Source organism: Ictidomys tridecemlineatus, chromosome 15 (assembly GCF_052094955.1).
Source record: "Ictidomys tridecemlineatus isolate mIctTri1 chromosome 15, mIctTri1.hap1, whole genome shotgun sequence".
NCBI classification, from domain to species: domain Eukaryota; kingdom Metazoa; phylum Chordata; class Mammalia; order Rodentia; family Sciuridae; genus Ictidomys; species Ictidomys tridecemlineatus.
The window spans coordinates 14,631,457-14,652,775 of NC_135491.1; the positions used below are offsets into that span (position 1 = coordinate 14,631,457).

Here is a 21,319-nt window from a genome sequence, read left to right on the forward strand (position 1 = left end):
AAACAAGAAAATGTTTTAATTGTAAAACTGACTTGGCGGGGCAGGGCGGGCAGGAACCCGATCTTCAGGCAGTGGTTCTGTCCCTGTGCCACCCCACAGAACAAGGATGGTCTGTCCCCAGTTGGGGGCAGGGCTAGTGTTATAAAATGACAATATAAATAGATCTCTAGAAAACGGAGGCTGTCTGGTGCAGTAGTCACGAGCTGCAGGGCGGGGCTGGGGCGGCCCCCTGACCCCTGCAGCCCCAGGGTGCGGGCTCTGGAGAAGGCCACTCTCAGACATTCATGATGGACCTCCACAATGGCTCAGGAGGCTGGAGGCCAGGCGAGGTCTCAGAGACGCCCACCTGCGGGCTGAGGACAGAGGGACTGCCAGGTGCACACGCAGGCACGCGCACTCACACACCTTCCGTATGTCCCCGCCTGCAGCGACCCTGCTGCAGGTTCCCAGCGATGTGTGGGCCGCCATCCTTCAGTCCATCTGTCCTGGAGACAGATGCAGGGGAGGGCCTGCCCGGAGGGTGGGGGTCCTAGGAGCCTCACTTGCTCCAAGTCCCTGTGTTTTTCAAAGTCAAAACCAGAGTTCAGTAGTAGGCCCCACAAAGCCCCCCGTGAGGAGGTGGCGCCACACGGAGTGTCTCGTGGGCTGGGAGGAGTGGGGACGCTGCCCTACTGGCCTCCGGCAGGGCAGGGTGACCCAAGGGCTCTTTGGTTCAGGGCCAGGGCGCTGGCCTCATCTGGTGCGGTTCTGGCGCATGAGGGGCACGATGCTGGCGGGCGGCCCGGCCTTGGTCAGGAACGGGTGCTTCAGCAGCTCGGCCGCCGTGGCCCTCTGGGCCGGGTCGCGCACCAGCAGGCGGTCCAGGAAGCCCTTCAGGGACGGCGACACCTGTGGGGGAGGCAGAGGAGGGTCGAGAGAGCCCCGCACCGGGCCCAGGGCCAGCTCCGCCGCCACCTCCTCAGGTCTCCCTTGCCTCCTCTAATGTGCAGATGGCACCTGCTGACCAGGGAGGGCCCAGAAGCCCTGGCTGGAGCCTGACCTGGGGCGGTGACGACCCACGGCCTCTGGGGCTCGCTTCCTCCCCACTGCTGTGATCTGGGAGGACGAGGCCACAGCCGGGCCCTGGAGTGGGCCTGACCTGTCTGGGCGAGCGGGCAGGTCCCGGCCCTGCCGTGTGGCGTGTTCGGCTGGGCGGCACCTCTGGGGACCATGAGGTGCGGACCCTGGGCGCCCTGTCCGGGGCGCGGTCCCACCCGCCCCTCACACTGCCGGGGCCTGACCTTGTGCAGGTTCTTCAGTCGCGGCGGCAGGTTGTCCCGAATCATCTTCATGGCTTTGAGGGGTGGCTCGTTGAAGTAGGGGGGCTCCCCGTCCACCATCTCAATCACCATGACCCCCAGCGACCAGATGTCCACCTGCGGGAGGGACAGCAGGCTGACTGAGAAGGAGCGGCCAGTCCGGGGGAAGCCCTGGGCGAGGATCTGCTCTGCCCTGGTCTGCCCTGGCCGTGTTGCTCCTGGACCCTGGATGGCCTCCTCCTGAGGGTCTGCCCGCCCGGCCCTGCCGCCTGCTCTCTAAGGGCACTCGCGCCTCCTCCGCTGAGCCCTCCCTCTCAGTGCACCAGGTCTACTGTGGCCCCGTGTGGCCATGACCTAGGCTGCTGGGTCAGCTGTGGGGACACAGGGCACGTGACCAAGCTGAGCCGATCAGAGTTAGTCCTGGGACTTCAGCAGAAACACCAGGAACCAGCGAGGCTCTCCCAGGGGAGAGCGTCTCCCCCAGAGGCCGCCTCTGCTCCACGGGGGGCGGGCGCCTGCGGGCACGGGTCACCCGAGGAACTCAGGGCTGGGGGGGGACAAACACGTGGTGGCTGTCGGAAGCCTGGGACGGTTCTGGGATCCACGAACTTCACATTTTTCTGCATCTAATTGTGAGGGTTTCTGTCAGTCTCAGATGGTTCTGAGATGTCCCCTCGGAGTCACACCAGCTTGCCCTGCCAGGGTGACCCCACTCCAGCCTGAGTCCCCCATGTGCTTCCCAGGGTGCCTTTCTCCTGGCCAGGCACTGGGTCAAGTCCTGTGGATTGACCAGGGAGGAGTCCTGCGCCAAGCAGCTACCGGCAGGAGGGACACAGGCCAGGGCAAGGGAGGGACATAGGCCAGGGCAAGGGGGGGACACAGGCCAGGGCTGGCAGCAGGATGGCTGGAGTGTGTCTGCCCTCTCCAAGGGGAGGGGCCCCTCAGCACACTGAGAGTGGCCATGAGGGCACCTGGGCTCCCTGAAGCCAGATGGGGCTTCCCCACTGTGGACTCCCACAGCCGCGGCCCCTTCCCACGCTGACCACTTCTGCCAGCATTCTGTTCCCACTGCCAGGCCCCGGGCCTGGCCCAGAACCAGAGCTCCACCAACGACGAGACACGCACCCGCCCTCTTCACTGCACCGTCCCTGCGACCGCTGCCCAGGCTGGTCTCCTCAGCCCAGCACCTGCAAATGTCACCGGGACAGCTGGGCCACTGCGCTCACCTCTGGCCCATAGGGAAGGCGGGAGATGAGCTCCGGGGCCATCCAGTAGGGCGTGCCCACCAGCGACTTCCTCCGGGGCACCTCCTTGCTCACCTGGGCGCAGAACCCGAAGTCTGACAGCTTCACCTGGGGACAGAGAGCCAGGTCAGGGTGTGGCCTTGGGGGCAGCAGAGGGAGCCCTCGGGGTCTCTCATCTTGGAATTAACAAACTCTGTAGGGGACACCTGGTGCCCTGGGGCTCTTAAGGGAAGTGGCCTGAGTCCTGCACATACCAAAGGCCGGGTGGGGATGGGGACAGCAACACACTGTACCCCAGTGTGTGTGTGTATGTGTGTGTGTGTGTGTGTACGTGCACAGGAGTTGGGGAGACAGACAGACACAGCCTGCCTCGGCAACAGCCAAGACCCCAGAACCGAGGGTCTGGAACCCTGGGCCCCTCCCGACTACCAAGGGTATCTAGATCTTTCCAGAAAACACGCTCTCAGGGGGAGCCTGCGATTTCAGGAGGCTCACGGACGTTCCCAAACACACCTGTCTAGAGCCTGGGGTTCTCTACCTCGGGCTCCATGAAAACCGTGCGCCCTCTGTCTTCGCAGGAACATGAGGGACCTCGAGCTCCCTTACTGGAGGACAGTGACGTCCCCCTTGGGTTATATACAAGTTCTGGGTACAGTGAGGCTCCTGCGCGGCCCTAGATTCAGAACCTCCGTCTACGGCAGGGCGGTGGCTGGGCACTCATGGCCTGCCGGGGCTGGACTGAGCTGCTCAGCTGAGACAGAAGCACCTGGCTGAGGCCCCCTGCCAGTCTAGGCGCCTGCCCCTGGGCCCAGGTCTGGACTATTCCACGGGAAACAGATCAGCTTACTGCTCCTCACAGCCCTGAACTGAGGGTCAGCACGTGTCCCCAACGGCAGAGGGGACCTGGGGAGAGGTGGGGGAGCACCAGCACCTGGCCACCCGCCTCCTCACCCTGCCATCGTGGGTCAGCAGAATCGAGTCACTCTTGATGTCCCGGTGGATGACGCCCTGGGCGTGGAGCACAGACAGGGCCTGCAGCACGGCCAGGCACACGGCTGCGATCTGCTCCTCGTTCATCCTGCGGGGGCAAGGGGCAGTGGGCGAGGGAGCCAGGGGCAAGGGGCAGGGGGCAGTGGGCAAGGGGCACTGGGTGAATGGGCGAAGAGCGAGGGGGCAGTGGGCAAGGGACAAGGGGGCGAGGAGTGAGGGGCAATGGGCAGTGGGCGAGGGGGCAGTGGGCAGTGGGCGAGGAGCAGTGGGTGAGAGGCAAGGGGGTGAGGGGCGAGGAGCGAGGGGACAGTGGGCGAGGAGCGGACAGGGCCCTGCTTCGGGGGTCTGAGATGGACACGGCCCTGACTTGGGGTATGGGTGGGGGGATCTGAGAAGACACAATCCCAGTCAATGGGGGACACAGACCTGCCTTGAGTGGGGACGGGGAAGAATCTAAGAGGACAGGGACCCAGGCTGGGGCTCATGGCACTGCTGGCTGAGATGTGGCCTTGCCCATCCTATCTGGGGGGACGTGACCCTGTCACGGGAGGGGGTGTGTGCAGGGAGCTCGGGAGCCAGCAGGCTGGTGGTCAGCTAGGGCGCGGCCACCCGCGTACCTGGTGTGGGTGACGATGTCGGTGAGGGCGCCGCCCTCCAGGAACTCCATGACCACCCAGAGCTCGTCGCCCACCAGGTAGCTGTTGTACATCTCCACCACGTTCTCGTGCTGGTAGTCCCGCATGATCACCACCTGAGGGGGTGTCCGTGAGGCAGGGCGCAGCGTCCCGTCGGGAGGTTCCACCCCACTTCTGCTCACCGGTCACTGTGGCCTTCCCCACGGCCCAACCCAAGCAGGCCCGACCCTTCACCCCATGCACCACCTGGCCTTCTGACCCCGTCCTCCATTCCCGCCTGGGCGAGCGGTGGCGGGCCCTGACCACCAGGCTGGCGCTGGAGAGGGACGGGCGAGCCCCGCAGCCTGAGGTGAGAGGACGCAAGGGGAAGCCGGGCCTGCGGGGACCCTGCCCACAGGGGATGGGCAGGCGGGGTTCAGGGAGCACAGGGTGGGTTCCAGGGAGGGCCAGGAAACGCAGAGACAGGAGGACAGGGGCTGTCCCCACGACCCCCAACCTGAGCTCCTCTGAGGAATCCTGAGTCAGAGGGGGACACTTCTCCTACCCAGACTCTGGGGGCTGAGCCAGGAGCTGCCTGTGGAAGAGGCCACGAGAGCCAGAGCAGGAAGCTGGACAGACCGGGCGCTGTGAGGGTCTGTGCAGCGGAGCAGGACGTGGCTGGCCTACATGGCAAACAGTCCTGGCTATTTGGTGGGAGGGGGGGCAGGGATTGAACCCAGAGATGCTAACCACTGAGCCACACCCCAGCCTGATTTTTAAAAAAAATCTTACAATTTTGAGACAGGGTCTCACTGAGTTGCTTAGAGCCTCAATAAATTCTGAGGCTGGTTTTGAACTTGGGATCCTCCTGCCTCAGCCTCCTGACCTGCTGGGATGATAGCCATGCGCCAGTGCATCTGGCCCCCTTGGGCTCTTGTATGGGGACTGTTTAGGGGATGTCCAAGAGGGGAGGCTGCATAGAGACATGGGTGGGGGACAAAGAGAGTCTAGGACGCTGTCCTAGAGACAGAAGGGGTGGTGGGGTCTCCTGGAGACAGGGAACCAGAGGAGGAACAGGCCTGAGGGGATGATCTGAAGGCCAGGTGGACCCTGATGGGTGACAAGGCCCAGAGGACACTGAGGGAGGGCCTCAGGGGTCCCCAGGGCCTCCCTGAGGCTGGGAGGCACACTGGGACGGAGGGGTGGGCGCTGTTAGGGCGGAGACAGAACGCTCCAGCGGGGTGGTGGCTGGTGCACGGAGCAGGAGGGGAGAGCCGAGGCCGCGGCCACACACCCCCCCCCCCTCACTCCACCCAGAGGCACCCTCCCTGCCCATCCCTGCCCTGTCCCGAGGCCTGGCTGCAGCCCGGCCACCCACCTCGTTGAACAGGAGCTCGCGCCTCTGCTGCTTACGCAGGTCCATCTTCTTGACGGCCACCAGCTTGCCGGAGCTGCGCACCGTGGCGATGCACACGATGCCCGTGGAGCCCTCCCCGATCTTGATGAAGTTGTCCAGGTAGGAGCGGGGGTCCCCGGGGTCCACTACCAGCTGAAGGGCGGCCCGGAACTGCTCATGGGACACTCGCTGTGGCTCCCGCTGGGGTGAGCGGGGTCCAGGGGGCCCAGCAGCAGGGGGCCCGGCGGGGGTGGCGAGGGCGCGGGCCGGAGGGGCCAGCTGGGGCTCGGAAGCGTGGGGGCCCAGCACGCCGGGGCTGGGGGTGCCGTGGGCTCGGGTGGGAAGCCGGGAAGAGGAGGACTGGGGGGCAGCCAAGCCCCCTGCCGAGGGCCCGTTCGGGGCCTTGCTGTGAGGCTCTCCCTGAAACAGAAGAGAGAGGGGGCTGAGGGGCCAGCGCGGCTCTGTTCCCAGCTGAGGGACAGACACATGGTGGTCAGGATGAGTGATGCACAGGGGATGGGCCTGGGCTGGGGCTGGCAGGCGGGGAGGGGGAAGCAAGGGGCGGGGGACGGTGGGGGACGGGTTACCTGGGCACCCCGGGGCGGGTGGTCCGTATCGGCCCGTGGGTACGTGTTAAAGGGCCTGCCGGCCGCCAGCTTCGCCCCACTGGCCAGATTGGCAGGCTGGGGGGTGCCGACGTCAGGCCCGGAGAGGGGGCGTTTGTCCCGGGAGGACTCCGGGGGCCCTCCTGGGCCCTCCCTGGAAGACTTGGGCCTCTTCTCGGGCCCCACCCGCCGCCTGTCACCACTGCTGCCCCCCGCCTCGCTGCGGCCAGTGACCCGGCCTCGGCCACCAGACTTCTCTGGGCCCCCTCTGGCTGGGGTGGCCTGCTCCTCGGGCATCCCATTTTCCTGGCGGGCACGGGTGGGGGGTGGCGGGCTGTCTCTCCGCAGGGAGTTGGAGCGTGTCACCGACATGTTCTCAAACTCGTCCAGCAGCAACGTGAGGGCCCCATCCTTGGCACTTTTGCTGCCCCGCACGATGGTCTGGGGTCCCGGGCAATGGCAGGGTGGGGGCCAGGCAAGGAGGAGGGGACACGGAAGTGCATCCGACAGACAGGACGACACAACACAAAGACAAGACAGAGACGCAATGAAGAAATGCCAGGGGGTGATGGAGGGGGACGGGAGGGCGGGGGAGGGGGCTGGGCCCTCCCCCACCACACTTCAGGGCAGGAGGGAGCCGAAGGAGCACTCGCCAGGGCCCGGCTGTCACCCCAGAGCCAGGACGGTCGGCACCCCTAGGTGGCAACCCCTCATCTGGCTCTGAGTCCTGCTCTGGTGGGAGGAGGGAGCCACCCGCCCCATCGTCAGCTCTGAGGAGCCGTGAGTGACAGGACGCTGTGCCCGGGGCCCAGCTGGGCACGTCTCCTCTACAGACTGCCAGGGTCAATACCCCCAAACCAGCTCTCTGCTCCCCTGGAGGCCAGAGGTGGGGTGCAGGGACAGTGGACATGCCTGGGCCCAAACTGCAGGGAAGGGGGCCCTGGGTGCCGCATGGCAAATGCAAATGCAGCCTGCGGCCACCACCTGCCTCCCCTCAGGCAGAGCTGTGGCCTTCAGGGCTCTCCCACACCCGCTAAGCTGCAGACACCCTGGGCATGATGGCCACGCCTGATAACACCCCCCCCCCCAGCCTGGGAGGCTGAGGCAGGAGGATCCCAAGTTCAAGGCCAGCCTTAAGGAACTCTGTGAGGCCTGAGCAACTTAGGGAGACCCTGTCTCAAAATAAAAAATAAAATGGACTGGGGAGGCGGCTCAGTGGTTAAGTGCCCCAGGGTTCAAGCCCCGTACAAGGTGCGAGTCTCAGGGCTCTGCACCTGCTGTCCCTCGACCTGGACCCCACACCTCCCAGGGAGCCATGGCCTCTCCCCTCCCACCCTTCAGGTCTCTGTTCAAACTGGGTTTCTCGGGTTCGGCTGACCCCAGCCCCTCGAAGTCTAGAACGCCAGCTCCCACCTCCCGCCTCTCCCTGGGTTCTTTTTCTCAGGGGCTGACCCCAGTGCAGTAGGAGCACCCTGTCCACTGCGGGGCTCTGCCACGTGCCACGTGCCACGTTCCTAGGGCAGTGACCGTTTTCTCCCATCAGTTTCCAGTCCCGTGACATCTGGGCCCCCGAGCTGCGCGGCACACAGAGGTGCTCAGCAGACGCAGCAGCCCAGTCGGAAGGGGGCGGGCGGGAAGAGGCCACAGGAGCCAACCACGGGACCTGCTGGGGGAGGGCTCTACCACTGCTGTGGCTCTTTGGCAGCAGGGACAGGGGCCCAGGACTTCCTCTAATGTGCAGAAAACAGCCCCTGGTGGCCCGCTGCTGCCCCTGCCTCCTGAGTCTGAGCTCCAGCCCGGAAGCCCGGCCTCCCCTGAGACGCAGGGTGTGGCTGGGCAGCGGGGTTGGCAGGGCGCCAAGAGGCCCCTGGGGGCGTGGGGACTCCTGGCCCAAGGCAGCCAACACAAAGCCTGTGGGGCCTGAGGACAGTGCTGGACTGAGGGTCCCCTCTGTGTGAATTAAGACAAGCGCCCCTTCCTGGCGGGGCTCCTGGCTAGCAGAGCCAGCTAGTTTGGGCCCTGCCTGCACACAGTGGCCACAGGGAGAGCCTGGAGCGCCACAGGGGCAGTGTGGGCACAGAAGACAGTGCTCACCTACAGAGGTGGCCGCCACTGGGCTGTGGCTGGTGTGTGGCAGGAGAAGCCCAAACAGAGCTCTGGACGTGAACCCTGCTTTCTAAGCAGGGGCAGAGAGGCCACAGCAGTCAGCACCCTGCAGGGCCACGAGCGCCCCAGCGGCCCCAGACTGAGGCCCAGCACTTTGTCCACGATCAACCCGATGACCTCGGCCTCCTCCCCGCCAGGGCACTGGGGGAGGATGAGTCAGCCACAGGCCTGCCAGGGCGCCAGTCTGCCGAGCAACAGGCGTGCCCATCTCCACCCGCTGGCTATAGTGCCCCAGCCTGCAGCCCTTGTGGGTCCCATCACCCTTGGATGAAGAGTGGCCTCACTAGGCACTCTGCACCCCAAGGCCAGCCTGGCACCCCCGGGCCACCAGGACCATAATTCCTCAACTCCACATGGGGGTGGGGTCAGGGGGCAGAGTACAGGCTGAAGCCACGTCCCGGCTCCAACCCCAGCCTGTCGCTGTGCTCAAGATGGCAGAAAAGCCCAGGACACGTGAAAGCCCCCCAGGCCTCCCGGGCACCGCCCGCCTCCTCCACAGCCCGCAGCTCGCCCTTCTGGGCCGCTCACCCTCAGGCCTGGGTCCGGGCCTCCTCTGTGCGCCCTATCCCAGCCCAGACCACTTGGTGCTGGTCACTGCCTGGGAGCAGGCCTGTCCCCGCACTGCCAAGGGGCTCTGGGCAGGCTGGCAGTTGGGTGACTGGCACTGGGGACAGGATTACAGAGCCTGGAGGCCAGTGGACCAGTAAGGGCTTTGGGTGGGGAAGCAGGGAAGTGGGTGGGGGTGGGGAGGCCAGTACTGCGCCGGGATGTGGGGGTCGGGGAGGCGGCGGCAGGCGGCGGTGTACCTTGGGGGCCCCGGGCTGGATGGAGGTGATGCAGGCGGGGTCGATGAGGGGCTTGGGCCGGCGGGCCGACTCCTCGATCAGGCTCTGCCACTGGCGGGGCAGCCCCGTGAACTTCTGCTCCTGCTGGTCGAAGCCCGTGTGGACGCGGTGCTCGAAGTTGGATGGCGCCGAGATCTCCACCCGCTTCTTCCTCTTCCCAAACATGGCGCCGCGGCTTCAGGCTCCTCTACCAGGGCACCTGCGGGAGGACATGCTGGTAGTGGCGGGCCAGGGGCCAGTGGGGCCTGCCCACACCTGCCCGATGCTCCCTCTCCTCTGCCCGGGTCCCTTGCAGCCTCTCCTCAGCAGTCTCTTCCAGGCCCCCGGCCCTGGGTCCGTCCGGCACTCGGAGGTCAGGCACGGCCCTGTGGCTCGCAGCCCCCGGCAGCTCTCCCTGCTTGGGGTCAACGGGAAGAGCCCCGCAGCCCTCCGTGGTCCATGATCGCCCCAGTACTCTCCATTCTCACCTCGGGGCGCCCTCCCTCACCCATCAGTGTCTTTGGGCAGCTGTCCTCTGCCTGGGCGCCCTGCCCAGCACCCCACGCCCCTCCTCCTCAGCACTGAGTGCTCAGTGAATCCTTCCCCACCCCAAGGAAAACCACCCCGTCCCAGCAATGGCTTAACTTGTGAAAAGTCTGGTGCTGCTTCTCGTGTCCCCTGCTCGATGTTTCCATCACCCCCTCCAACAGACACGAGGGCCAGGGCCAGGCCTGGCTGCCCAGTCTCCTCCAGGTCCCACCCGGGCCTAGCGTGTTCTGAGCGCTCAGCCATCGCCCCGACCCTGCTGGCCGGGCCCTGACCCTGGGCTCCAGCTGCTGCCCACCTTCAGCTACGACTCCACCCACAGCCATGGACAGGCAGGGTGCCGGGTACTTGTCATGGGGCCCCCAAGGGGAGGGTGATGGTGGCACCCTACGGGAGCCCTCAAAAGGATGGCAGAGAAGCCAGGTGTCTGGAGCACAAATCTCTCTGCCATTTGCTACCTGTGACCCTGGGTGAGTGACTGAACCCCTCCAAGCGCTGGCCAATCCCACAGGGCGCCGTGAGGAATGAACGAGTGAACAACGTGCCCAGCTCAGGGCAGGGCACAGTGACACCAAGTACTGGAAGGCCATGCAGGTGCCTGTGGGAGGAGGGCTCCAGGCACTGCCACTTGCCGTGGGCCCCCCCCCATGTCCTAATACCTGGGCCCTGGGGTGACACAGACCTGGTTTGAGGGTGGCTGGGCTAGAATTGCCCAAGGGCAGGTGATGTGCCTTCTCGGGGCTTCGGATGACTCATCTGTAAAACAGGGAGAAAATGTCCGTCTGTCCATCCATCCGTCCACTCGTTCAGGAACTCGACAATGGGCCTCCTCTGTGCCCAGCTCTTAGCTGGCTGGTAGCAGGAACACAGTGGTGACCTGGACAGTCTCTGACCTCATGAGGTTGTCTCTATGGGGCAAAAAAATCTGGCCCCAAAAAAAGACAGCTCAGAGTGGTCGGAGCTGGGATCCAGGGAGCTGGAGCAGCCGGGGAGGGACAGTGCGGGCTGAGGGGGGCTTCTGGACGGAGAGGGGCCGCGGGAGTGGAGGAGCAGGGTGAGGAGCGACACTCCAGGAGGACTTCCGTCTTGCTCCCAGCTGGCTCCCAGTGCCTGACAGTGCTAGGCGCAGGGTGGCACCGTCTCATGGCCTAGGGAGAGGGTATTTGCAGAAGGTCTGCGGCCACACGCCCCCACCCCAGGCCTGGCTCTCTGGCTCCTGGGCTCCTCTCCTGAGTGCAGTTCCGAGGGGGAGGCGGCCATTCCTGGCCAGAGAAGGCCGTCCTGGAGAGCCAACCAGGGGAACCGGTCTGGCAGCAGGAGCCCAGTGGGAAGCGGGTGGGGACAGGCAGCCAACCTGTCTCAACTGGTCCATAAAGGCCAGAGGTGGCCAGAGCCAGGGCTGGCCAGGGTTCCCCCGCTGGCTCTGTTTCTCTGCTGGCCCTGGGTTCCAGGGCCCGGGTGTGTGGTAAGCAGACCTGGGCGGACAGGGCACCCTCCACTTCCGCCTTAGCCCCCTCTCTGACCCCAGGAGGGTCAGCAAGCCCCTGTGCAGTCTCTCCCCAGCCCTGAACACTGTCCATCTGTCCTCCAGCCATGCACCCCTGGTCCGCCTGGTGGCCCTGGCCGCTCTCTGCTCCCTGGCTCAACTCTAGGTCTCTAGTCCTGGCTCCCAGGGTTGTCCCTACAACCTTGAAAGTCCCCACCCCATCCCACGCAGGGCACTCTAGTTCCTGCTCCGTGTCCCGTGACCTCCCCGTCTTCCGTGTGCAGCCTGTTCTTGGTCTTGAACTTTCCGTGCTGTTTATCAGCTCCTTCTCCCACTGTCAGGCACCAAGGCGGCTCCCACGGCCTCTGCCGGCTAAGGGCACAGGGTCAGCCGCGACCCCTCACTAAACCCAGGGGGGGAGGAGCAGATACTGAGATAAGAGGAACCCAGGACCAGGAGCGCGGGGCTGTCCGGGTGGCCTGCCTCCTGCTGCCCCACAGCCCCTGCATACACCCCCAAGCCACCTTGCAGGCTACAGCCTCATGTGCCCCTGCGGGGAAGGGGCAGAGGGGCACACCTCCGGATATTTGCCTGGGCCACCCCTTTCCTCTGGGCACAGCCCCGAGGACAGGACAAACAGAGGAACTGGCCGTGTTTATAATGACCATGGGAGCCCCACCCAGCCGGCTCCAGGCACTGCAGTCCTGGCCAGCGCCTGGCCTCGTGGGCAGGGGTGCAGGGGCGGGTCCACAGCCCGCTGGGAACATGAGTCGGCTGCTGAGCGCCTGCAGCTGGCTCGCTGTTAGTGGCAGGGCGACCTCACTGCCCCCGTGGAGGGGGGACCTGGCCCGCCATGTCCAGGGAGCTCCAGCACCGTCCTGGGCAGCTCTGGGGCCTGCGCTGGCTCCCCAATCAGCAGGCAGCGATGACGGCGCTGCTCCCTGGAGCAGTTCTGAGGCGCCACCCGAGTGAGTCCTAGGACGTCCGCGTCCAGCCTGTTCTCCCCCTGAACACAGGGAAACAGGCGCCGAGGCCTGCCCGAGTCCGCGGGGCCAGAGCCAGGACAAGCCGCACACAGATAGCGCTCAGCGCCAGACACCTGGGCACCCGGGCACCCCTACCAGCAGCTGCACCCGGGCTGAGCAGCCGGGCCTCTCCCAAGGTCTCAGCCACGCCCCTCATTTAGCCCGTGCGTCTGTCCCAGGAGGAAGAAGGGGACAGTAAAAGCCCACGCCAGAGACAAGGAAAAAGGCAGCCGGGACAGCCCACATGCCCAGGGGACAGCGAGGGAGGCAGGACAGACCTCTGGCCCCTCTGAGCCTGAACCTGCAACTGCACCAGCTGTGGGAGTCGACGGTGGCCACCGGCGGAGGTCAGCTTGTGTGGGCACTGCTCTCGGGCCTAATCCGAGTCTGTCCTCGTGGCCAGCCTAAGACACACCCTGATCCTCAAATGCAGAAACTGAGGCCCAGAGAGCAGAACCCCCGTCCAGGGCGCCCAGGGAGAGGCAGCCGGGATGTGAACCAGCCAGCGGGCAGAGGCTGCACTCCGCCTGCCTGTCCTGCTGGGGCTGCGCGCCGGCTACCATCACCTCCGGCCAGCCCTGGCCACGCCCCCTCCCTCCCTGCCTGCTCTATGCCCACACCTCGCTTTGCCTCTTGTCCCTGGTCCCTCCCAGGGGTCCCCACCTCCTCCCTGGCTGTCCTGTCCTGAGGGGTGTAGGGAGCAGCACGCAGCAGGGCTCCGGCCCCTCCCTCCCTTTTTTGTTTCTCACCTCTTCGGCCTCCAGCCCGGTGAGTGCAGCAGCAGAGAGACAGGACAACCGCCGCAGCTCTCTGGGCCCAGCTCTGTGCCTGGCACCGTGGGGTCACCACGAGGGGACCCGCACCTCAGTGCCCAGGCGGAGCTCACAGGCCACCTGCACCTGGGTTCAGTGGCCACTCTGGGTCCCATTTTGTAGATGTGGAGACTGAGGCTCACAGAGGTGAAGTCCTTCTCTAAAGTCATCGAGCAGAGCTGGCTCTGGGCTGTCCAGTTCACTTGGGATGAGCTGCCCCAAGCCCTTTGCTTCCTGGGGCCACGGTCCTACAGGGCCTGGCCGTCACCCACTGCCCTCCTGCCGCCCCTGCCTGTGCTCGCTCTGCTCGCCACACGGTCACCGTGCCCGGCTGCACAGCGAGTGCCCCTGCAGGGCCGCCCCTGACTCTCCGCTGCCCACCTGCCCCCCCACGGGTCTACACTCAGACGTCCCGTCCTGTCACCCTCTGCAGATCGTCCCCTGCCACTGGCCATTTGGGGTGTCGGTGAGCGTGTGTGGTGGGGCTGTGAGTGTTCTGTGTCCACCTCTCCCCTCGAAGGTCAGCTCCGGAGAACAAGGACTGTCCCACCCTGCTCCCTGCGACACAGACACCTAGATGGTGTCCCCCCACCCCCCGCAGGCGCTTGGGGAACAGCGGAGAAGGGCCTGGCACCTGCGCCTGCTGCACCTCCCCCGGCCACCACAGACAGGGCCAGGGCACTGGACAGTCAGGAGGGACCTGGGGACCCAGGGGCAGAGAGCGACCCAGGGACCCCGGGAAGAGACCAGAGGACAGGCACAGGTGCCCCTGAAGTCGTGTTTGATTGATCCTGAACATGAGGCACACGTGGCCCTGGACCACGCAGAGTGCTCATGTCAACGAAAACCTCTCGCCTCCCTCAGCCCCCGCGGCTCCTGCCTGGCCTGGCGGCGGCGGCCGTTTCCAGTGGCCCCTCACCTGCTTGTCTTCCGAGAGGAAAGTGACACACTGCCCAGGCCCCGTCACTGTGCAGCCAGGGGAAGAACAAGCTCCCGGTGTGGCGAAGCCGCCTGGTGTGTGTGTGCCCGGGCGCACACGTGTGGCCAGGAACCCTGCGGCCCGCCCTCCGCCCTGCCCTCCAGGCTGACCCAAGTGGAACTGGGCCCACAGCAAGCCCAGGGGACACAGCCAGGGTCACAGACACCCTTTCCTAGTCACCAACGTGAAACCCTGGGAGGGAGGGCCAGGGAGGAAGTGCTCGCTGGCCCCCGCCCGCACGGAGGCCTGCCCCGGCCATCATGTCCAGCACTGGTTCTGGGAGGGAGGACGGCTCCCGCCAGGGCTGACCAGCGGGGGTGGGGGTCTGGCTTCCCTCTGCAGCCCCCGCGGCCTCACCACCCCACCCCAGCCACGCCACTCCCTCCGCCACGTCTGGCCCTCCCCCTCCCCAGGTCCTCAGGTGCAGGACCACACACCCCCACCTGCTCTAGGCACAAGACCCCGACACGCCCACCCGTGGACTTGACGACAGTCATGACTACTGAGCTGGGGAGGGCAGCAGAGGCACCGCAGGGGACAAGGGGCAGAGCCCAGGGAGGTGGGCTCCACCCCTTCCCCAGGGAGACACCACAGCAAGGGAAACCGGGGCTCGCTCCGCTCCCCAGGAAGGACCCAGAGGTTCATGGGACAAGAGCAGAGACGACTCCCCACACGACCAGGTGAGATGGGGACGCGGCCTGGGGACAGGGAGCTGGCCGTCATCAAAGGGACCAAATCCCCCTGCTCCCCTCCTCCTGGGGCTCCGCCTTCGCACCTGGCCCCCCACTGCTCTGCTCTGGCCACCAAGGCCTCCCCCCTTGGCCACGCCAAAGCCTATGACGTACCCACTGTCCCTTGTGCCCAGAGCTGCGGCTCCCCTTGCTGGCCACATGGCCCTCAGGAGCCCAGCCCGACTCTCCACAAAGCTGGGGTCCGCTTGCTATTTCCCCAGGGCACTTGCCACAGGGTGTCACACGTGGGCCCTTCCCGGACCCCCCAGGGGAGCATGGGTCCTGGCAACCTGAGCAACACCCGGCACCAGCAGCTCTCAGTAAAGACCTGGGGACAAAGACTGACGCCAGTGCCAACAGGAGTCCTGAACCCGAGGAGGAGCAGGGAGAGGAGGGACAGGGCCGGCAGGAGCCCCCAAGGCCGCTCTTCCACTCCACCTCAGAAATCGGACGTTGATGCCTCGGAATTGAGTAAAGAGCCCAGTGTGTGTGCCCAACACTGCCATCCGTGCCCACTGTGACCAACCCAGGCTGTCCCCCTGCAGGGAGCCTCATAACCTCACCCAAGCCTCGTGGCCAGGGCTCTAGGTAAGAGGGCAGGAGGCGGACCACAGAGAGGCCTCGAGAACCCATCAGCGGCCACACGGGGACAGGTCACAGCGACACAGCCCAGAGGTGCCCTCACCTTGGGAAGCTGGTCATCGGGAGAGCCCAGAGGCAGCACTGCTCCCCCACAGTGCCTCAGACACTGTGCACTTGGCCTGGGCCCCCAGCTGCCCCCTCCTCGACCCTCCAACTGCCCCATACCTTGCCATCTCTGAGTGGCCATCCTCCCAGCCGGCACTGTCCGTGTGTCACGTGGTCTTTTGATGGCTACCTGCTTCCGCCAATGGACGGCAGCTCCACGAGGACAGGACTACTATCTGGCCACTGCCCAGCACAGGGCTGGCCCAGGGGATTGCGAGTGGCTAAGAGCAAACCACCCAAACTCAGGTACCAACTCTACCATCCCAAGCTGTGTGTCCCTGGGACAAATCACTCAACCTCTCTGGGCCTCAGTGCTCTCATCTGTAGATTCGGAGTAATGACAGTCCCTACCTCATGGGGATGTTTGGACAGAAACGGAGATGATACAAGTACAGCACGTAGAACAACGCTTGGGCCACGTGGGTCCCCACTCCAGGCTGGCTCTGCCACCAGTGCTGCTCCGGCACGAACGAATGAATGAGTGGACACATCACAGAGCGCAGGCCCGGCCAGGCCCGGCTGCCCGCAGGCACATGCTCGCCTCAGCCCTCCAGGGTGAAGCAGGACGACAACAGGCTGCCCTCCCAGGGCAGGTTATTCCCTTCCAAAGGCAGGGCTTCAGCCACCTGAGTTGCTTGGTGTCCCCATCCCTGCCCAGCACAGGAGGGCACAGGGCACAGCGTGGCTGAATAGAGACGGAGCTTCCTTTACCTGCCAGCCCCCGCTCCCAAACGGGCCACGACAATGGGGCACAGACAGAACGGACACTGTGCCCCTCGTCCCCAGAGGCGCCCAGGGCAGGGATGGATGCCACAGCAAACCTGAGAGTGTGGTGAGCCTGGGGACAGGGAGTCAGACTAGAACTCACTCGTCCCTCCCCTGAGGCCGGGCAGGAAGGAGGGAGACGAGGCCCGATAGGGCCCTCCCTGGCCCGGATGCCAAGCGCTCACCGTCCCCTACCCCACGGGCACACGGCACCCTGAGCAGCCACCAACGCCCACTGCACACTCTTGTGCTCTTACCGTGGAGCCCGATGCCCAGTTACCAACACCGGCACGTGGGCGTCCTGCTACAGACACACACACGCGTGCAGCCTCGGTGCTGGGGCACTACACACGACGGAGCCCCCAGACCACCTCGCAGACACGCAGAATGGACGGCAGACACACAGAACCACGGACGCTGGTCACAGGGAGACCTGGCAACGCACCGAGCCCCTGGCAGCAGCCGGCACAGGAGCAGGGGCCCTGGAGCTGGTGGCTAGGGCTCAGTGCCTTGCTCACTGTGAAGCACGGGGCAGGGACATGTGCCCTGAGCCTGAGGTCCTGCCTGGAACACGGGGCACCAACACAGTTCAGAGGCATCAGCGGGAAGACGGAGGGAGGAGCTCCGACGCCGTGGACCCCTCAACTCTCAACCCACAGGAGGGCGGGCGAGGTGGCCCTGAGCGAGCCCTGCGCCCTCCACAGACACGCAGAGAGCCACGCACCCCAGAGAAGCAGGAACTCCCCCAAGGGACACGCTGCAGGCACCCGGGGAGCCCAGGGACACACACTATGGAGGGCAGCCACCCCCAGAACACGGAATGCGCCCACAGGCACGCAGTCCACAGACCTCCCACGCCGGCCGAGGGTTCCCGAGACAAGAGGCAGCAGGTACTGTGTCCCTCCAAGGGACACGGGTGCGTTCCCAAAGTGACTCGGTCACCGCAGGAACCCTCCCGCCCAGGAGACCAGACCCAGGAATGTGCAGAGCACCGAGGCCAGGGGCCTGCTGACGTCCCCGCTGACGGCACCAGCACCACACAGAAAGGACCATGACCCGCCCCGGCCCAAGAAAGGTGTGGGCAGTGAGGGGGCCCGCCAGCTCCCCCCTCCTACTCCCTGAGCCCAGGCCACCCTCAAAGGGGTGGCCAGTGGAGGCTCCAACAAGGGGGACGAGGCGAGCACACGCAGAACCAGCGGAGCAAAGTGGCTGGCCCTGCACCCGGCTGCCCTGGCAGTGCTGGTGACGGCCCTGGTGACGGTCCTGTGCTGGCAGCTGCTGAGCCTGGATGTGGCTCCTACTGGCGGGAGGGAGACGGAGGAGGAGGCAGGGCGAGCTGGGAGACCAGAGCCGGGAGCCCACGGCAGCGGGGCGGCTGGTGGGCACCTGCTCCACGAGGACAGGACTACTAACAGTTACCAACACCGGCACGTGGGCGTCCTGCTACAGACACACACACGTGTGCAGCCTAACCACCCAAACTCAGGCACCAACTCACTTCGGCAGCTCAGCCTCCACTGACCTCCTCCACTGACCTCCTCCACTGACCTCCACTGACCTCCTCTTCGACCCTGACGCCAGGCTGGCCCCCAGGGCTGGGAAGCCACAGCCGGGCAAGGCGGAGTGCCTGGGGCCCCTGGGAGGCCAGCAGGTTGGAGGCAGGCTGAGGTCAGGGTGCATCAGGGTGGTAGTTAGGTGCAGGGTGAAGGGCCCTTGGGCAAGGGCTGGGTGGCCTCTCTGATGTGCAGGGGTGTCTGGAACGAGCCCCACCCTGGATTCCAGCCAGTGTTGTAGGAGCCAGCCAGGGGGTGAAGGGGCACAGCCAGGGGGTGAAGGGGCACAGCCAGGGGGTGAAGGGGCACAGCCAGGGGGTGAAGGGGCACAGCCAGGGGAGGGAGGGGGCACAGTGAGGGGAGGTGAAGGGGCACAGCCAGGGGAGATGAGGGGGCAGCCGGGAGGGGGATGTGAACGGGAGAGAGGACGGGGCTGGGACCCGGACGCCTGCTGCTGGCCCATCTCCGTCTCAGTCTCAGGGGAGGCGAGCGCTGGGGAGTGCAAGCGGCACTCCGGGTTGGGTCAGGTCCTAAGCTGAGCGTGGTCACCCAGCCACTGCCCTGGACGGGACAGGTGCTGCAGCAGGCCCATTTTGGAAAGGGAGGAAGCCGAGTGTCGCCCAGTACAGATGGCGAGCACCTTAACCAGGCTTGAGGGGGAGGCCAGCCTGCCCAGAGCCGCCTCTCCAGCACCCTGAGGGGATCTAGCCCTCTCCCTCAGGCCCCACCTTCCCTGCTGGCCCGGGGCACGCCCCCTGGTGTGGTGGCCTATCAGTCCCTCCCAGGGCTGAAAGCCTCCTGAGGGCAGGGCCTGGCCTCCTGCACCTGCTCTGGAAGCCGACCCTGAGGCTCCAGGCTGGGTCCCTGCCTGCCACCTGCCTGCCACCTGCCTGCCTGCCTCTCCCGCCTGCACTCACACGCCAGGCGGCCTGGAGGCCCTGCGGGGTCAGCAGAGAGCAGGCCCTCAGGGGCTGAGTGACAGGCCTCTGCTGGGGCTCTGCTTCCTGTTGGGTGCCCGGGCCAGAACAGGGTCCAGACCCTGGTGAAGCAAGCAGGTGACAAGGTGAGTGTGTGGACAGACACCTGTGTCCTGTCCACCCCTGTTCGGCCCCCCTCCGAAAAGCAGCCAGCTCCGGAGGACAGAGACCCTCCACGCACAGGGCAGGCGCTGTGGACCGACGGCACCCTGCCAGGGGCCCACAGCCGCAGCCCAGCCCTGTCCACCCCGTCCTCCCAGCCAAGGGCTCTAAGCAGGGGCTGGACCAGGCCTGGGCCAGAGCAGGCCAGGCATGGGGGGTCCCAGAAGACCCAAACCGCAGGCCCCACCTCCTGTGGGGGTGGGGCACCTAGCAGCAGTCACCAGAGAGCACCTGGGCGGCCACCTCCCCAAACCAGACCAGCTGGTTCGGGCTCTGGCCAGAGGGGATGGGCTGGGCAGCCCTGGCTGCAGCAGGAACAAGGTTTCTGTGTGGGGTCCTCGGCGTCAGTCACCTGCCCTTTCCTGCCACCTGCCCTTTCCTTTCTTTACTTGTGCCAAAGCCCAAGGCTCCGAGGCTGAGCAGTGACAGCGTCCTCAGCCCTGTGCGCTCTGTCCTGGAGGCGGCCCTGCCTGGGATCCTGCGCTGGGGGCGGCACCTGCACACACGCCTCCCGCCTCTGAAGACCCCGCGGCACCTCTCTTTCCTCCCTGCCGGCTGGCGGCCTCCGGGGGCTGTGAGGCGCTGTGAACCTGGGTGTACGAGTACCTGTTCACATTTCTGCTTTCATTTCTTTTGGATGTATACCTGGGAGTGGAACTGCTGGGTGACATGGTACTTCCATGTTTATCCTGAGAAACTGCCCAACTGGTCCCCAAAAAGGCTGTATCATTTCACGTGCCCGCAGCAAAGCGTGGGGCTCTGCTCTCTGCACATCCTCTCAGCGCTGGTTATTTCTGTTTTAGTGATGGCAGCCACCCTGGCAGGGGTGGAGGGTTATCTCACTGTAGTTAAGTTAAACGCAAAATGCACACCTATAAAAATTTTGGAAAAAAAAAAAAAAAAACTAGGGCACTATCTTCAGCATCTAGCACAAGGCGCAGGGCTCTTAGGCTGACACCAAAAGCACGATCCGTAAAGGGAAAAACTGATGAAGTGACCTCGTCAAAATTAATTAAAAACCTTGCTCTACAAAAGTCCACATGGAGAGGGTAAAGGACAGGCCGAGACGGGAGGAAGGTCTGCAGGTCACGCTGACCGAGGCCTGCTGTCCCGGGCAGCAGAGCGTCCTCAGGCCTCAAGAGCCAAAACCGCACAATCCAGGCACAAGGGAGAGAGCTCAGGGGCCGGAGTGCGCAAGGCCTCGCGTGGACAAGGCCGGGGCTCACAGCCCGCACCACGACAAAAAAAAAAAAAAGGAAAGAAAGAAAAATAAGAGCCTGAGAGATCCCACCAAGGAGTTATCAGCCGTCAGAGGTGCACACTGACCGCGGCGAGCTGTCACTTCACTTATTAGAAGAGTCAGAACAAAAAAGCCGTGACAACACCAAGTGCTGGCGAGGCCACAGGAACGGGAACCGCTCACACACTCCCGGGGGGAACCCCACGGTGCCACACTCGGGAAACTGCCTCAAAACATGCGACCGCCACCCCGTCCCGCAATCCCACCGCTGGGTGTCCACCCCAGAGAACGAAACCCACGTGCCCCACGGAAACCTGCAGGGGGATGCCCCAGCCGCTCTCTGTGCGATGGCGAAGCAGGGACAAGCACCCGCACCTCCCTGAGGGCTCAAGCTCGGCCACGCAGCGGCGCAGCACCTGGCGGCCACCACACGCAAGGGACCCACAGTGCGCGCTGTCCGCACGACGCTCTGGGGCCAGGAGCATGCAGAAGCCCACTCCAAAGGCTGCCCGGAGTGCGATTCCACTCACATGACAGGACCACACCCGGGAACAGGTGGGCGAGCGGCCGGGGTGGGCTCAGAGGACGTCAGGAGGGCTACTGCAATGGCGGCTCCGCACCTGACCGTTGTCCACGTCCACGCTGAGTGTGGGCTTGTCCACGGTTTTGCAAGATGGCCTCACTGAGGGGAAGAGGGGAGAGGGCACCAGATCCCCCTTCGCACTGTTTAAAACCCACGTGAATCTATGGTGGTCAAAATAAAAAGTTTACTTAAAAATACTAATAATTGACTTAAAATGCCAGGCCCTTCCCATCCTTTTGCCTTGAACTCTCCTCAAAGCAGACCTCCACACACTAACTCCTGCTCCTCAGCCCAGATGTCCCCTCCTCCAGGAACCCTTCCCAGGTTTCCCAGCCTGAAGCCTGGCCTCCCACAGCCACGGGGTCCCTCCCCTGCCCCTGCTGTCACCGGACCTGGTATGTATCTACAAGTCCTAGGGAAGCTGGTCCTCAGCCTGACAGGTCACCGCCAGCCTGTCACGGAGGTGGCTGGCGGGCTGGACTCCCAGGAGGCACACAGTGAATCCACTAAATGAACGAACAAGTGACGGTGACAATCCTCCTCCACGACACAAAGATGTCTCCGTGCCCACTCTTG

At 65.1% G+C, this 21,319-nt stretch overlaps 1 protein-coding gene across 5 annotated transcripts in view; it reads right to left on the minus strand.

Moving 5' to 3' along the window:
- Positions 1 to 21,319, minus strand: part of Pak4 (p21 (RAC1) activated kinase 4) — a 35,811-nt gene continuing 14,492 nt past the window's right edge. For 3 of the 5 annotated variants that reach the window (XM_078032094.1, XM_078032096.1, XM_078032095.1), the window contains exons 2-10: positions 10,366 to 10,439; positions 9,120 to 9,357; positions 6,130 to 6,588; positions 5,525 to 5,962; positions 4,150 to 4,283; positions 3,494 to 3,620; positions 2,525 to 2,650; positions 1,281 to 1,415; positions 1 to 888 (exon numbers count right to left, since the gene is read on the minus strand). In XM_078032094.1, coding sequence (XP_077888220.1) covers positions 733 to 888; positions 1,281 to 1,415; positions 2,525 to 2,650; positions 3,494 to 3,620; positions 4,150 to 4,283; positions 5,525 to 5,962; positions 6,130 to 6,588; positions 9,120 to 9,323 — 1,779 coding nt within the window. In that variant the 5' untranslated portion in view covers positions 9,324 to 9,357; positions 10,366 to 10,439 and the 3' untranslated portion in view covers positions 1 to 732. The remainder of the gene's footprint in view (positions 889 to 1,280; positions 1,416 to 2,524; positions 2,651 to 3,493; positions 3,621 to 4,149; positions 4,284 to 5,524; positions 5,963 to 6,129; positions 6,589 to 9,119; positions 9,358 to 10,365; positions 10,440 to 21,319) is intronic. The other 2 variants (XM_078032098.1, XM_078032097.1) reach the window with 2 other exon arrangements.